At 41.6% G+C, this 15353-nt stretch overlaps 2 protein-coding genes across 6 annotated transcripts; both read left to right on the forward strand.

The window, feature by feature from the left end:
- The first annotated feature begins 6683 nt into the window (after positions 1-6683).
- On the forward strand, positions 6684-9905 carry LOC115012020 (zona pellucida sperm-binding protein 3-like). 5 transcript variants are annotated; one of them, XM_029437418.1, is made up of 12 exons: positions 6684-6761; positions 6830-7257; positions 7334-7449; positions 7542-7645; positions 7731-7905; positions 8138-8255; positions 8338-8420; positions 8506-8675; positions 8858-9019; positions 9176-9286; positions 9378-9469; positions 9518-9905. In XM_029437418.1, the coding sequence occupies exons 2-12, from the start codon at positions 6886-6888 to the stop codon at positions 9881-9883; spliced, it is 1869 nt and encodes a 622-aa protein (XP_029293278.1). In that variant the 5' UTR covers positions 6684-6761; positions 6830-6885; the 3' UTR covers positions 9884-9905. The 5 variants fall into 5 exon arrangements, with proteins under 5 accessions (XP_029293278.1, XP_029293277.1, XP_029293274.1 ...); XM_029437417.1 differs by having other exon boundaries at positions 9378-9736; positions 9776-9902; XM_029437414.1 differs by having other exon boundaries at positions 9378-9905.
- Positions 9906-11151: 1246 nt separating this feature from the next.
- On the forward strand, positions 11152-14448 carry LOC115012469 (zona pellucida sperm-binding protein 3-like). The gene is given in 9 exon segments (XM_029438099.1): positions 11152-11642; positions 11751-11843; positions 11845-11867; positions 11960-12048; positions 12963-13140; positions 13215-13332; positions 13425-13510; positions 14113-14219; positions 14330-14448. Coding segments are annotated over 9 exon segments (1140 nt in total). The 5' UTR covers positions 11152-11255; the 3' UTR covers positions 14389-14448.
- Positions 14449-15353: the final 905 nt, after the last annotated feature.

A 15353-nucleotide genomic window follows, 5' to 3' on the forward strand; every position in this document is an offset into this window, starting at 1 on the left:
ATATTCTTCAAAACAGCCGTTATAAAACCCTTGCTAAAGAAACCTAACCTAGACAGTAATACGCTGACCAACTATAGGCCATTATCTAACCTTCCATTCCTCAGCAAAATACTCAAAAAAATTGTCTCGGTCCAAATAAACTCCTTTCTTAAAGAAAACAACATCCTGGAGGAATTTCAATCAGGCTTCAGAGCATGCCACAGTACTGAAACTGCTCTGACTAAAATAATTAGTGACCTCAGACTAAACTCTGATACAAACAAGGTCTCAATTCTTATCCTGCTAGACCTGAGCGCAGCATTTGACACGATCGACCATGACATCCTAATTAATCGTCTAGAAAAACTGGTTGGTCTTTCTGACTGTATATTAAACTGGTTCAGAACATATATCAAAGGGGGAAAGTATTTTGTCAGGCTTGGAGATCATGTGTCAGAGAAGCATGATGCATACTTTGGAGTTCCACAAGGGAGCTGCCTCCGTCCATTACTGTTCTCCCTATACATGCTACCACTGGGGGACATCATTAGAGAACACAATGTGTGCTTCCATAGCTACGCTGATGACACACAGCTGTACATCTCTACTGAACCAAATGATACTCCAGCTATTAACTCCATCACCACCTGTCTGTCAGCAATAAATAAATGGATGAGCAATAATTTCTTAAAATGAAATGAGAACAAAACTGAAATCTTACTAGTAGGTCCTGTAACAAAAAGAAATGATGCTGAATAACATGGCGAAACTTACTCCTTTGATTAAACCTGAAGTCACAAGTCTTGGTGTTATCATAGACTCAGATCTAAGTTTTAAATCCTACATAAACAAGGTGACAAAAACATAATTCTTCCACCTTAGAAATATAGCTAAAATCAGACCATTTATAAATCAAAAGGATGCTGAAAATCTAATCCATGCTTTTATCTCAAGCCGACTCGATTACTGTAATGCACTCTTTACTCCCAAAAAAACCAACGGAGAGACTTCAGCTCATCCCAAACGCTGCAGCGAGGCTGCTGACTAGAACCAAGAGGAGAGACCACATCAGTCCAGTGTTAGCCACTCTACACTGGCTTCTAGTAACTTTTAGAATTGATTTTAAGGTCCTCCTTCTTGTATACAAAGCCCTAAACGGAATCGCACCAAGTTACACTGCCAACTCTCTAATAAACTATGTGCCCCCAAGAACATTACGATCATCCACTACTGGTTTATTAAATGTTCCCAGAAACATCCAAAAGAAAATTGGGGATGCAGCCTTTATCAATTATGCACCAAAGCATAATCTGAAAAGTAACTAAAGCTGTCACGCAAATGTAGTGGATTAAAATAAAAAATATTTGCCTCTGAAATGCAGTAGAGTAGAAGTGGCATAAAATACCTCAAACTTGTACTTTAATACAATACTTGAGTAAATTTACTTGGCTACATGCCACCACTGTAAGTAGAGATGTTTGTGTCTACATGTAGATGGCTGGACAATGGAGATGTTCTCCAGTGTCTTCTACATTGGTGACCTCCTGTACCTCGAGGCCACTTACACTGCTCCTGATTCAGAACACAGACGGCTCTTCATCAACGACTGTGTCGTCACTCTTACTCCTGACACCTCATCAGTCCCCAGATACTACTTAATTGGAAACTATGGGTAAGAATAGCTCAGTATATGGTATGAAAGAACAAGTTGTCTTTTAATCTGCATGAAAAAATGATTCTTGTCAGGTGTCTCGATGATGCCAAAGAGGAAGGATCAAACGCACTTTTCCATCACCAGGATTCAAGAAACTCAGTGAGCCACTTTGCTTTGACATGATTTTAAAAAGAAAATGGAAATGCTCCAAGGTTATATAATGACATTTCTGTGGTCTCTTCCTTTTTTAGATATTTATTACTTGCCAGCTGAAGGCGACCACTGAAATGTGGAGGAGCAGCTCCATCAACAAGGCCTGCAATTATGTACATTCGAGGTGCTTTTATTTCCTTTATTTGCTAATTGTAACTCCTTGCCCATCTTCAGAACATGCACACATTTCTAGTCTTTATGGTTAGATCTGGTTTGAATTTTAACCATACATTTTTCCAGATGCTTACATTAAAGTTGCTTAGTTTTAGAAACACTTATTTTTAATTCAGTTTAACCCATACTGAACTATTTAGGTTGCCCAAAGTCTCGTACAGCCCGAGTATTTGAACAGTGATATGTCTACTCTAGCATTTTGTATTTGAAACCCGGTCTTCTCCAGATCCACAAAACGCACGTACTCCCAGGACCCCTCCAGGATCCTTGCGAGAGTGAAGAGTTGGTCCGTTGTTCCACGACCAGGACGGAATCCGCATTGTACCTCTTCAATCAGAGGTTCAGCTATCGGCCGAACCCTCCTTTCCAGCACCTTGGAGTAGACTTTACCAGGGAAGCTGAGAAGTGTGATACCCCTGTAGTTGGCACACACTCTCTGGTCCCCTTTTTTGAATAGGGGAACCACCACCCCGTCTGCCACCCCCTAGGCCAGGGGTCGGGAACCTTTTTGGCTGGGAGAGCCATAAAAGCCAAATATTTTTTTTATGTATTTCCTTGAGAGCCATATATTTAATCAATTTGAATGCAACTTTATGCGTGCATTTTTTAAGAATAACACGTCTCCAAGTATTAATAGCGGTATCAGAGTTTCATTGAACAGGTGCTCTTTTATTAAATAAACTAAACGCTTACGTTATGTATCTCATTTATGTATACGTTTCAGTGTTTACTGCACGGGTGTCAAATTCAAGGCAATTATATCCGGCCCGCAAGAAAATATCATATCTGTCATAACTGGCCCGCCGGTTTTGGTAATTAAATCAATGCATGGCACAACCACGGGAAAAGACATTTGAGGAAGAATCTAAATATGAAATGAAAGTTTTTGGATAGCAAAGGGAAAGACACCACAGATCTCTGGGACAAAAGTGGCGATGTGAGCTGGCCTTTTTGTGCGACATAACGAAGCATCTCATTGTTAAACCTCCAGCTTCAGGGCCATGTGATCACGGACATGTATGATGCAGTGAGAGCTTTCCAAGCCGAGCTGCCTGTGGGAGGCTCGGATGCAGCAAGGAAACTTTGGTCACTACGTGTTTCCAAACACTGACAAACCATCATCTGCTGATCAACTGAGACCATTTGCCGACTTTGCAGCGCAGAAATTTAAATTGAACTGCTACTTAAATATGCTCCATATCTTTTTGCACTTTATCCAATATGTGTATCCTGTTCAATAAATGTGGACCATGTTTGGCCCTCAATGTAGTCCCAGTTTTTAATGTTGGCCCTCTCTGTGAGTTTGACACCCCCAGTCTACTGCTTGCTTTGTGCAGTTTCTAGTTTCTCCCTCTGCTCGGATTCGCAAAGGGCGGGGCTCCGGCCCCTAAGCAAACACGTGTGAACACACCTTAACCTACAGCCAGAGACAGAGCGGAGGAAAGTAGAGGGGAAAACTAAAAACAAATCCACTGCTAAATGTTTTTACTTTAAAATGACACAATATAATTATTTATTACTTTTTAATCATGTTAAAAAATGTCAGCTCAAAATTGTCTGCGAGCCATATCACATCATCGAAAGAGCCATAGGTTCCCGACCCCTGCCCTAGGCACTGTCCCAGACCTCCAAGCAATGTTGACGAGGCGTGTCAACCAAGACAGCCCCTCAACACCCAAAGCCTACAGCATTTTTGGACGGATCTCATCAACCCCTTCGGCTTTGCCACTTTGGAGTTGTTTGACTACCAACAGGGAAATTGATGATGGTCCCCCATCAGCTTCCTGCTCTGCCTCTACCATAGAGGGCGTGTTAGTCGGATTCAGGAGTTCCTCAAAGTGCTCCTTCCACCGCCCGATAACCTTCTCAGTCGAAGTTAGCAGGGTCCCATTCTTGCTGTACATAGCTTGGATGGTTCCTCGCTTCCCCCTCCTGAGGTGCCGGATGGTTTTCCAGAAGCACCTTGGTGCCGACCGAAAGTCCTTCTCCATAGCTTCTCCAAACTTCTCCCACATCCGCTGCTTTGCCTGTGCCACGGTAGAGGCTGCCGCCCTTCGAGTCCGTCGGTATCCTGCAACTGTTTCCAGAGTCCTCCCGCATAACATAACCCGGAAGGACTCCTTCTTCAGTCGAAGGGCTTCCCTGATCACCGGGGTCCACCACAGTGTTCGAGGCACCTAAGACCTTGAGACCACAGCTCCTCACCGCAGCTTCAGCAATAGAGGTTTTGAACATCACCCACTCGGGTTCAATGCCCCCAACCTCCACAGGGATGTCTGAAAAGCTCCGCCGGAGGTGTGAGTTGAAGATCTCCCGGACAGGGTCTTCCTCCAGACGTTCCCAGTTCACCCGCACTACCCGTTTGGGCTTACCAGGTTTGTCCAGAGTCTTCCCCCACCCCTTGATCCGAACTCACCACCAGATGGTGATCAGTTGACAGCTCCGCCCTGCTCTTCACCCGAGTGTGAACATGGTGTTTGTTATGGCCATTCCATGACTAGCACAGAAGTCCAACAACAAACGACCGTTCGGGTTTAGATCAGGGAGGTCGTTCCTCCCAATCACGCCTCTCCAGGTGTCTCCATCATTTCCCACGTGCGCGTTAAAGTCTCACAGCAAGACTACGGAGTCCCCTACTGGAGCTCCCTGCAGGGCTCCATTCAGGGTCTCCAAGTAGGCCGAATATTCTGAACTGCTGTTTGGGGCATAGGCATAAACAACAGTCAGTTTTCCCCCCCATAACCCGAAGGCCATAGGGAGGCGACCCTCTCGTCCACCGGGGTGAACTCCAATGTAGCGGCGCTCAGCCGGGGGCTTGTGAGTATCCCCACACCCGCCCGATGCCTCACACCTTGGGCAACTCCAGAGAAGAATAGAGTCCAACCCCTATCCATGAGTACGGTTCCAGAGCCAAGACTGTGCGTAGAGGTAAGCCTGGTCGAGGTCCCTGACTATCACTGCCACCCGTGTGACAGCGCACCCGACCCCAGCGGTTCTTCCTGTGAGTGGTGGGCCCACAGGATGGATGGATGGGAGGTACCACGTAGCGTCTTCGGGCTGTGTCCGACCGGGCTCCTTGGCAAACCTGGCCACCAGGCTCTCTCTGTCAGGCCCTCCCTCTAGGCCTGGCTCCACACGGGGGCCCCGGGCTTCCTCCGGGCAGGATCTCTCCTTCTCTTTCCCTTTTTTTCGTCGTTTTGAACTATAACTTTATAATATGTGTACTTATTTTGCAACTTAATCTGCTTTTGTTTAGTGGTGTATAGCTAAACTTGCTCTAACATTTTGTTTTGTTTTGGGGAGAAGGAGACGGAGACAGAGGCAGAAGTAAGGAGAGCAGGCAGAAGATGGACAAACACTTCTCTCTGCTGGAGAAACTTGTTGACAAATGAAATGTAAATTAATTGAAATAAATAATATATATATATATATATATATATATAATGATGAATATATTGTGTATTTAATTTACATGAACTATAAATGAAAAGTAATAAACTTAATTGATTTCAAGGTTCAAGATGGATTTATTTTGTACATTTGATTTATAAATTTAGAAAAGGGATTATTTAATTAAGAAAACTACCTATGAATGATCGAACAAAGAAAATGATTATTATAAACAAAAGTATTATAAAACAATATAACATTTACAGTATATACAGATAAAGTTTGCTGCTGGACATGGATGGGCTGCCACAATAAAGCCCCTGGTGTCTCCTGATGCATCATCTAAAATACATTATGCACCGGTGATAAAGCATATCTTCAATAATGATTGAAAATAAAAAAATTAAAGTATTATGTCTGGTTCTGTTCTCTGGAAAAAATGCTAAAGTAAGCCGTCAACTGCGCTTGATAACTTCTGAGTGTTGCTAGGCGACGGGAGGGGCAAAAGGTAGGGGCGTGAACAGCTGGTGACGTACCAGAAGATCCCCCATAGACTGGACCGTCTCATTTCGTAGACCGCTCGGTTCAGCCTTCCCGGCCACCAAAGACCGCGAAGGCTGCGTCCTCCGAAGGCTGCAGCCCCTGAATTGAGACACAGCCCTTGTGTCTCCTGGGGAGCTTTTTTTGGGAGGAGCCGAGCTGTTGCTGCGGGTCACTCTGAATATATCATTGAAGCTGGACTTCAAGATTGTGGATTCAAATTAAGTGTAAGTTGTTGATTGATGGACATATCTGTGGCTGCTTGAGTGAAGTTTTTGACTTGCTGTTTTTTCAGAAGGTTCCCCGAGTGAATGTGTTTTTATCATCATCTCTAGATATCTGAGGACCTTGTGACCTACTCGAACCACCTGATAATCTCACCAACTGCCAGTTACTATGGCATTACAAGAAAGGCCCATGCTGTAGTTCCTGTTTTCCTTTCCTTTTATCATTGTATTGTACAGACAAGCTGTTTTTTTATCTTCTTCTTCATGGCTGACTTGTTAACTCTCTGGGACAGGAAACACTTTGTGAGCAGTAACGCTCAGCACTCTCTCTCCACTCCTGCAAAGTATTCAACAGATGCTTCCTCTCTAAAGCTGATGAACAGTATGTTTGATGACCTCATCATTATATAAATCAGACTTTGCCTTGAGTTCAGAGGGAGTATAACCAATTAGAAGCTGATTAGTGGCTGATTGGACTCAGGTGTGCTGCTCTGATGAGGCTGATTGTCTGCATAAAGCTTAAAATGCTCCACTACTCACACTACTGAATTACCTATAGCCTACTGGGTCAGTCAGGAGGAGCCTTTGCATTCTGAACTAGTTTGCATTCTGAACTAGTTTGCATTCTGAACTAGTTTGCATTCTGAACTAGTTTGCATTCTGAACTAGTTTGCATTCTGAACTAGTTTGCTGTTTCCAGTGTCATTTATGGAGGCCTTGTATTTTTGGTTTATCCTCCTTGTTGGGCTCTGCATTAGCTTGTCTTCTGCTTTTCCTCCCAAATATGACACACAAAATGCTCTATTTGAAAGACCTGAGCTCACAGGGACATCCAAAAAATCTGAGCAACAAAAGGATCCAGCTGAGGTACGAGAGCAGGTGAACACTGTCAGAGTGACCTGCCATCCAGGCTCGTTTGAGATTATTATCAAAGCCGACCTGTTTGGAGTTGGAGCTCCTGTTAATAGTGACGAGATACGCCTTGGAGTGGAGAAAAATGAATACTGCAGTGCTACAGCGTCTTCAGGAGATGAGTACACAATCATTGTTGGACTCGTGGACTGCGGCACCACACACTGGGTAACTTCAATGTATTGCATTTCAGATATTTTATTGTACATTACAAGTTCTAGTTCTAAACATATCTACTCTACAGATAACTAAAGACTCTTTGATCTACACAAACCTCCTCGTATACACTCCTGTGGCCTCTACAGATGGGGTGGTTCGAATGGATGATGCTGTAATTCCAATTGAGTGTCATTACAAAAGGTCTTTTGGATTTTTTATTTTATTTAAAAGCTCGTCTTTAACGATCTCTTGACAATGTCTCTTGTTTTAAATGCATGTTTTCTGTTCCTTAGGAAGTACAGCTTGTCCAGTTCTTCACTCACGCCTACCTGGATCCCCTTCATGGCTACCCAAGTTTCAGTGGAAATATTGGACTTTAACTTAAGAATTATGACAAGTGGGTTTGGTTAATTTCCTGTGGCTTGTGTTGTCTTGGCCTTATTTGCACTTAAACTTGTATAAATGTTTTTACTTTTGTACAGGTGACTGGATATACGAAAGAGGCTCTAATGTGTTTCATCTCGGAGAGCCCATCAGCATTGAAGCCTCCGTCCGCGTTGGACATCACATGGGGCTCAGAGTGTTTTTGAGCAGCTGTGTGGCCACACTTAATCCTGACATATACTCTGTCCCCAGATATGTCTTCATTGAGAATGGGTAAGCACTTGATGTTGCAGTTAGAACATTATTTTCCTTCTGGCTTTAAATGGCCACTAGCATAACTCTCTCTCTCTCTCTCTCTCTCGATATCCAAAACTGTTGGTGGTCGGGTCGCATTATGGCTAATTTAAGCACCTGTAGTCCCATGACTGCTGACTTGGTGTGACTACTCTTAAGACGCATGTACAGTAATGGTTGACTTTTATATATTCTTCCCTCTCCTTCATAGGTGCTTAGTTGACTCTCAGCTTCCAGGTTCAAGGTCTCAGTTCTTACCCAGGACACAGAATGAGAAGCTCGACTTGACCATTGATGCATTTAGGTTTCATAATGAGGACCAAGTAGAGGTGCGGCTCTAATTAACTTTGCTGAAGTCATGATTGCACATGCATATATTTTTTCCCTACACTTGCTTTTTTTCTTTTACAGCTCTACATCACGTGTCACATGAATGCTGTTCCAATGAATGATCCAGAGTCCCTAAATAAGGCGTGCACTTTTGTAAATGGAAGGCAAGTGAGATCTAGTCTGAAAATGTATAAAATTACACTAACCAAAGTAAAGGAGGGTGTGCTGAATGTTTTCATTGCTTTTCAGATGGAGGTCTGCTGATGGCAATGACTACTTGTGTGTGCAGTGCCAACGACAAAATGAAGTTGGCCAAACTCTCAGTAAGCCCAGCAGCCCAAGCAAGTTTGGTCCTCGTGGTTTTGGGAAGCCAGCTGACACTGTTCCCCTGGAGAGGAGAGTACTAGGGACCAATACAGGTTGGGCTACTTGGAGGAACTTATGATGGGGGGGGGGGAAGGAAATGGGTATCATGCAATATTGGCTGCAGATGTCATCACAATGAGCAATTCAGTAAATTTCTCTCCATCATTTAGCTGTCAGGCTTCAAACATTATTGGACTTGCAATTGTGTAAAGATTATTCTTCCGGTTTATGTTAGTGTGGGAGCAGGATGCGCGTTTGGGCCCGATGATGGTCTTGCCATTCAAGCAGAGCAGTGGGCCAATACCTTTTGATGAGCTTCCTCCCATTCGCGATAAAATCAGCAGACCTTCATTGTTTAGCAGCCAGTGGAGAAGTGGAGTAAACAACGGAAGAGTTGGTGAGTTAAAACTCAGATTCTGTTTGTTTTGTTTTTTTATTTTTTTAAGTATATGACGATTTTGGCTATTAAGATGTGGAGTGTTTCTGATCAGCAAGGAGATTAAAATGACCCAGCAATAAAAGATCTTAATGCTGAATTGTATTTGTATCCTAGATCAACCGAGAGGACTGCTTCCTGATTCGCCATCTACACCAGACCAGGTGAAGGTTCAAACTTTTGCTTCTGAGCAGGATAAAGATGCCAAAAGTGGAACGGATCCAAAAGGTAAAATGTGAAGAGACTTAACATTTTTGTTTTATGGTACTTTGAATGCACATTTTATAAAAAATGTCTCTCGATGACTATGCTGAGACAGTTTCTGAACTTCTAGGAAACTCATTCCCTGAGGCCCACTTGACATCAAACTCTGCAGTTCTGAACAATAATGACACTGCGTCTCTCGGTGAGGACGACACTGCGTCTCTCGGTGAGGACGACACTGCGTCTCTCGGTGAGGACGACACTGCGTCTCTCGGTGAGGACGACACTGCGTCTCTCGGTGAGGACGACACTGCGTCGCTCGGTGAGGACGACATCGGTGAGGACGACACTGCGTCTCTCGGTGAGGACGACACTGCGTCTCTCGGTGAGGACGACATCGGTGAGGACGACACTGCGTCTCTCGGTGAGGACGACATCGGTGAGGACGACACTGCGTCTCTCGGTGAGGACGACATCGGTGAGGACGACACCGCGTCTCTCGGTGAGGACGACACTGCGTCTCTCGGTGAGGACGGCCCGACTGCTCAGTTTACCGTGGATGCGACCAGACAGTCGAATGCAACTGCAACAGAATCTGACCTTTCAGATACAAATGAATGATAATAAATGTTTATAAAAATATGTCTATATATTGTGTTTTATTTCTGCAATGCACAAAGGATATGGAGGAGCACCTCCCAAAATTAGTTGGTATATTAGCTGAAGTATTAAATCTTAAATGTCTTTGTTGTTGAACAAATTGCTATTTAAAATCCATGTTTCTTGCTGGCATAAAATGGTCAAATATTTTAACTGCTAAAGTGGCATGCTACAACATTTGGTTTATTTAAAGGTGGGGGTTTTTTTGGGGGGTGGCAGTGAGTGAGGGGGTGCAGCAAATGGCCATGATTTGGCTTTTGAACCCAGGCTTCTGCAGCAAGGATTCACTTCTGTATATGGGTGGTGCTTTACCAGGAAACCCCAAGGAACATTTTCACAAATGAACACTTTTCTCTTAGCATAAATACAATATAATCAAATTACACCATGTTCTCATGACTTCACGTCTCGCCCATTTGTCTTTACTGGATCATATTAAGTACCATGAACTCTTACAATGTCACACAAGAACGTTCCCATACTTTATACCGGATTGTACGTTAATGAGACCGTTCAAAGTTATGGAAGGTCCTGAGTTGGCTTAGTCCAGCAAACTCTTTAACTCTTATGGGCTGTATCTCAAATATACCACAATATGAAGATTCAGAAGTTTTTTTTTTTTTGTTGGACCTGTATAAAGTCTCTTTAGACATTGTTTTATCTACTATTTTACACCATTTTAATTCTATTTTTATAATGGTACTTCAGACTCATTTACATCAACACTGATTATTGTACTGTAAATGCTCTTCTGTCTAATCTTATACTAATGTTTGGACTGCAATTATTGCATGAAAGGTGCTATACAAATAAAGATTATCACGCATACAGCTAAAATCCTGCTGTGACAGGTTTTTTTCATTTTTCTGTGCACTAGACCTCTCCCTTCTCTATGCTACTTATCTAATTTGTACTTATTTAAAGCATGCAAATGCAAAAAATAAATTGTCTTGATGTTGGATACAATAATATAAAATGGGGTCATTTTCAATGATAACCCAATAACTAGGATTCAGTGGTGCTCTATATCACTATTCATACATAATGAAGGCACTTCATTGTAACTTCTAGATATAAACCCATATAATGTTGGGTGTGGGCCAATCACGTGTGACTGCAGCTTTAATCCTCCCACATCAGTTAATGAGTAATTGCTTCCAGCTGTCCTCTCCATGTGATTTGATTGGTCTGAACTGGGAAGTATTTGAGATTGAGTGTTTGAACCTTCAGCATCTTACTTAAAAGTATGTATTTGGATCACTTGTTTTACTGATTGTGTTGTGTGAGCAGGAGGTTCTGCTGTGTTGTCCTGTTGTTCTGATAAAAGAGCACAATGCTGATCGCAGGTCACGCCGCCTCTCTGGCACTGCTGATATCATTTGCTTTTGGTGTTGCAGATTCCATTCGAACTTTAAGAGATGGACCCATGATCGATGCTGAAGGAAGGGAATATAAATCTGTTGCATTAGGAATTGAAGCAGAAGACATCAGTGAAACACAATTCAACGACGGATCAACTGTCCATGTGCGATGCACAGACGCGTCCATGTTCATTGTGGTAAAGGCTGACGTGTTTAAAAATGGACACCTTGTGTCTCCTGGGGAGCTTTTTTTGGGAGGAGCCGAGCATTCCCAGAGCAGTCAGTGCCGAGCTGTTGCTGCGGGGGACTCTGAATATGTCATTGAAGCTGCACTTCAAGATTGTGGATCCAAATTGAGTGTAAGTTGTTGATTGATGGACATATCTGTGGCTGCTTGAGTGAAGATTTTGACTTGCTGTTTTTTCAGAAGGTTCCCCGAGTGAATGTGTTTTTATCATCATCTCTAGATATCTGAGGACTATGTGACCTACTCGAACCACCTGATAATCTCACCAGCTGCCAGTTACTATGGCATTACAAGAAGGGCCCATGCTGTAGTTCCCTGTTTCCTGTCACTATCAAAGGTGACATTTTATCATTGTATTGTACAGACAAGCTGTTTTTTGATCTTCTTCTTCTTCTTCTTCATGGCTGACTTGTTAACTCTCTGGGACAGGAAATACTTTGTGAGCAGTAACGCTCAGCACTCTCTCTCCACTCCTGCAAAATATCCAACAGATGCTTTCTCTCTAAAGCTGATGAACGGTATGTGTGACCTCCCTACGATGTTTGTAGTTTAAGTGTGCATGTAGTCAGTGTACCTGAAGTATTCAGATCCTATACCTGAAGGACCAGTGTGTAGGATTTAGTGGCATCTAGGGGTGAGGTTGCACATTGCAGCCAACTGAATAACCCTCTGCTCACCTCTCCTTTCCAAGCATGAAGGCAAACTACGGTGGCCTTCAGGTAAGGTAAAAACGTGAATGCACTCTCGAGAGGCTGTTTTTGTCCGTTCTAGGGGAACCTTTAGTGTATAAGAAGACCCACTCCCTATGTAGATATGAAAACACAGCTATTCTTAGTTTCATGGTATTATACACTAATAAAACTAGTTGTAAATATCATATTCCATTTATGTGAATAAAATCCCTGTCCTGCATTCAAAACCTTATTCCGTAAAAAGTATTATCAGCACTTTAAGTATCAAAAGTACTCGTTCTGCAGAATAATGGTAGCGATCATTGGTTTACTATTAGGCTATATAATGTTTGGGAATACTATTACTGGTCTGTGTAATTTTAAATTTCACAAATTTAAGGTAACACAAGGTGAGTGATTTACAAATGATGATTTTGGGGGTGAATTATTCCTTTTTAAGAAGTAGGAGAATTTTCTCAGCGTAGAAGGATCACTTCATCCTAGTTTAAACATCCAAATACAGAATCACCAATATAAAGACTCATGGTATGATATATTTATTATGATCAATTCTAATCTGAAAAGTAACTAAAGCTGTCACGCAAATGTAGTGGATTAAAATAAAAAATATTTGCCTCTGAAATGCAGTAGAGTAGAAGTGGCATAAAATACCTCAAACTTGTACTTTAATACAATACTTGAGTAAATTTACTTGGCTACATGCCACCACTGTAAGTAGAGATGTTTGTGTCTACATGTAGATGGCTGGACAACGGAGATGTTCTCCACTGTCTTCTACATTGGTGACCTCCTGTACCTCGAGGCCACTTACACTGCTCCTGATTCAGAACACAGACTGCTCTTCATCAACGACTGTGTCGTCACTCTTACTCCTGACACCTCATCAGTCCCCAGATACTACTTAATTGGAAACTATGGGTAAGAATAGCTCAGTATATGGTATGAAAGAACAAGTTGTCTTTTAATCTGCATGAAAAAATTATTCTTGTCAGGTGTCTCGATGATGCCAAAGAGGAAGGATCAAACGCACTTTTCCATCCCAGAACGAGGGCTTCTTCTCTTCGACTGCAGCTTGATGCCCTCCTGTTTCACCAGGATTCAAGAAACTCAGTGAGCCACTTTGCTTTGACATGATTTTAAAAAGAAAATGGAAATGCTCCAAGGTTATATAATGACATTTCTGTGGTCGCTTCCTTTTTTAGATATTTATTACTTGCCAGCTGAAGGCGACCACTGAAATGTGGAGGAGCAGCTCCATAAACAAGGCCTGCAATTATGTACATTCAAGGTGCTTTTATTTCCTTTTTTTTGCGAATTGTAACTCCTTGCTTCACCATATAAGGCCCATCTTCAGAACATGCACACATTTCTAGTCTTTATGGTTAGATCTGGTTTGAATTTTCACCATACATTTTTCCAGATGCTTGCATTCAAGTTGCTTAGTTTTAGAAACACTTATTTTTAATTCAGTTTAACCCATACTGAAGTATTTGAACAGTGATATGTCTACTCTAGCATTTTGTATTTGAAACCATAACTGTGAGGGTAATGTTCTGATTTTATGCTTTGAGGATATTGGTTAGTGATGAGATTACCCATGAGGCATGTCTATAAAGGGCTACCATTTCTGCATTGGATAGTGAGCTCTCTAACTTTTTATTTATTTTTTATAATGTCATATCTAATACACTACAGATTAGTCTAGTCTTCACTGCAAATTATTTTTTTAAATAGGCTACTTAAAACTGAGCAAACATTAACTACAGGTCTGTAAATTAAATATGTCAAAACACAAATACAGTATGGTAGAGCTACTGCAAGTATATGAAAGCAGACTGTCAAATTAAAACAAAAGGTTTTATAAATAATTCTGTATAATTTTCTCATCAGATGGATAAATGTGGATGGGAGTGATGATGTGTGTCGCTGTTGTGACAATACCTGTTACAAACGTTCTCCCAACAGCAATACAAACCTGAGACCTGTGATCACTGAAGGTATGCTGTAAATCCTAACTAGAGCTTCATAACAAGTGTAAACTTGTTTTATTTCTGTGCAAAATCTCCAACAAAACGCTCTCCTTTGACTACATTTATTCATGTTTCAGATATCATGGCATGTGGAACTGTCACTCTTGGTCCTTTGATGGTTTTCCCGGGAAAATAGGCAAAGCACAACAATCCTGATGTTTTATTTTCTGAATAAAGAGTCTGTTTAAATACTGAATACGTTCTGTCTTGTTTTTTAATAAGTGAGTTCTATTCCATATTGTGATGGAGACTACTAACAAGAAAGCTGTCTTTTATTGATTTATTTTTATTTTTAAGGTTTATACTGGGAAAAGTAGTATGGTGGTGCCAGGTATAGGCCTACAGACTACTTGACTTTTAATTTTAGTGTATTTACAATTAGTTTTTGAATTGTGTGTTCACTGCCCTCCAGTGGTCACAGTGAGGAACTGCGATACTACATGAAATCGCTCAGTTGTATTAGTATCGTTGTCCTATCGTCAATGGGAACAACAACTAATTAAGTGTGTGATAGTTAAAAACTAACACCAGTTTTTTTTTTTTTTTTTTAACTGTTTCAATTCGTTTTCAGGTGTGAGGAGACTTTTCAGTAGCATTCTTGCTAGCTAGGTTCTTTGTACTAAACTGTATTTAGAAATTAGTAAAACAAAATAAACTCAACTGTGACCCATGTCCTCTATTCTGTCCACCTATTTATATTTTGTCACACAACACGCATACCGATATATTAACAATCATGAGTGCACTGCCCTCTTGTGGTCATACTGAGTAACAGCACTCAAACTGGACACTGGCTTAGTAATACTTCCGGCTTAATCATTAAAAAATAAAAGGAGTCAGGTTTAATATAGGCAGGTATAGTTCCCCACGTTGGCCACCACAGAGCAGTGGCACTTTCTGAGGATAAACCGGGGGTTTGATACTCGTCCACAATGACTAAAGCTGTTTTTGCTGTCGGGCAAAGATTTTTATATTTTTTTTTACAGCAAGAAATTGGTCTTAACAAAACTCATAACAAATACACTAACATTACTTTCATTTGTAATTGACACCATGAGCAGTGGATGTTCATTTATTACTTCGATTGTACTAATGCGTTAA

This window comes from Cottoperca gobio, chromosome 8 (assembly GCF_900634415.1).
Source record: "Cottoperca gobio chromosome 8, fCotGob3.1, whole genome shotgun sequence".
Taxonomy (NCBI): domain Eukaryota; kingdom Metazoa; phylum Chordata; class Actinopteri; order Perciformes; family Bovichtidae; genus Cottoperca; species Cottoperca gobio.

Bases quoted from the DNA above. Each gene is read 5' to 3' on its own strand.
- LOC115012020 (XM_029437414.1), top strand. From the start codon at position 6,886: ATGGAGGCCTTGTATTTTTGGTTTATCCTCCTTGTTGGGCTCTGCATT. The intron at 8,256-8,337 runs GTGCGGCTCTAA...TTTCTTTTACAG, and splicing joins ATAATGAGGACCAAGTAGAG to CTCTACATCACGTGTCACAT. The intron at 8,676-8,857 runs GTTGGGCTACTT...GGTTTATGTTAG, and splicing joins AGTACTAGGGACCAATACAG to TGTGGGAGCAGGATGCGCGT.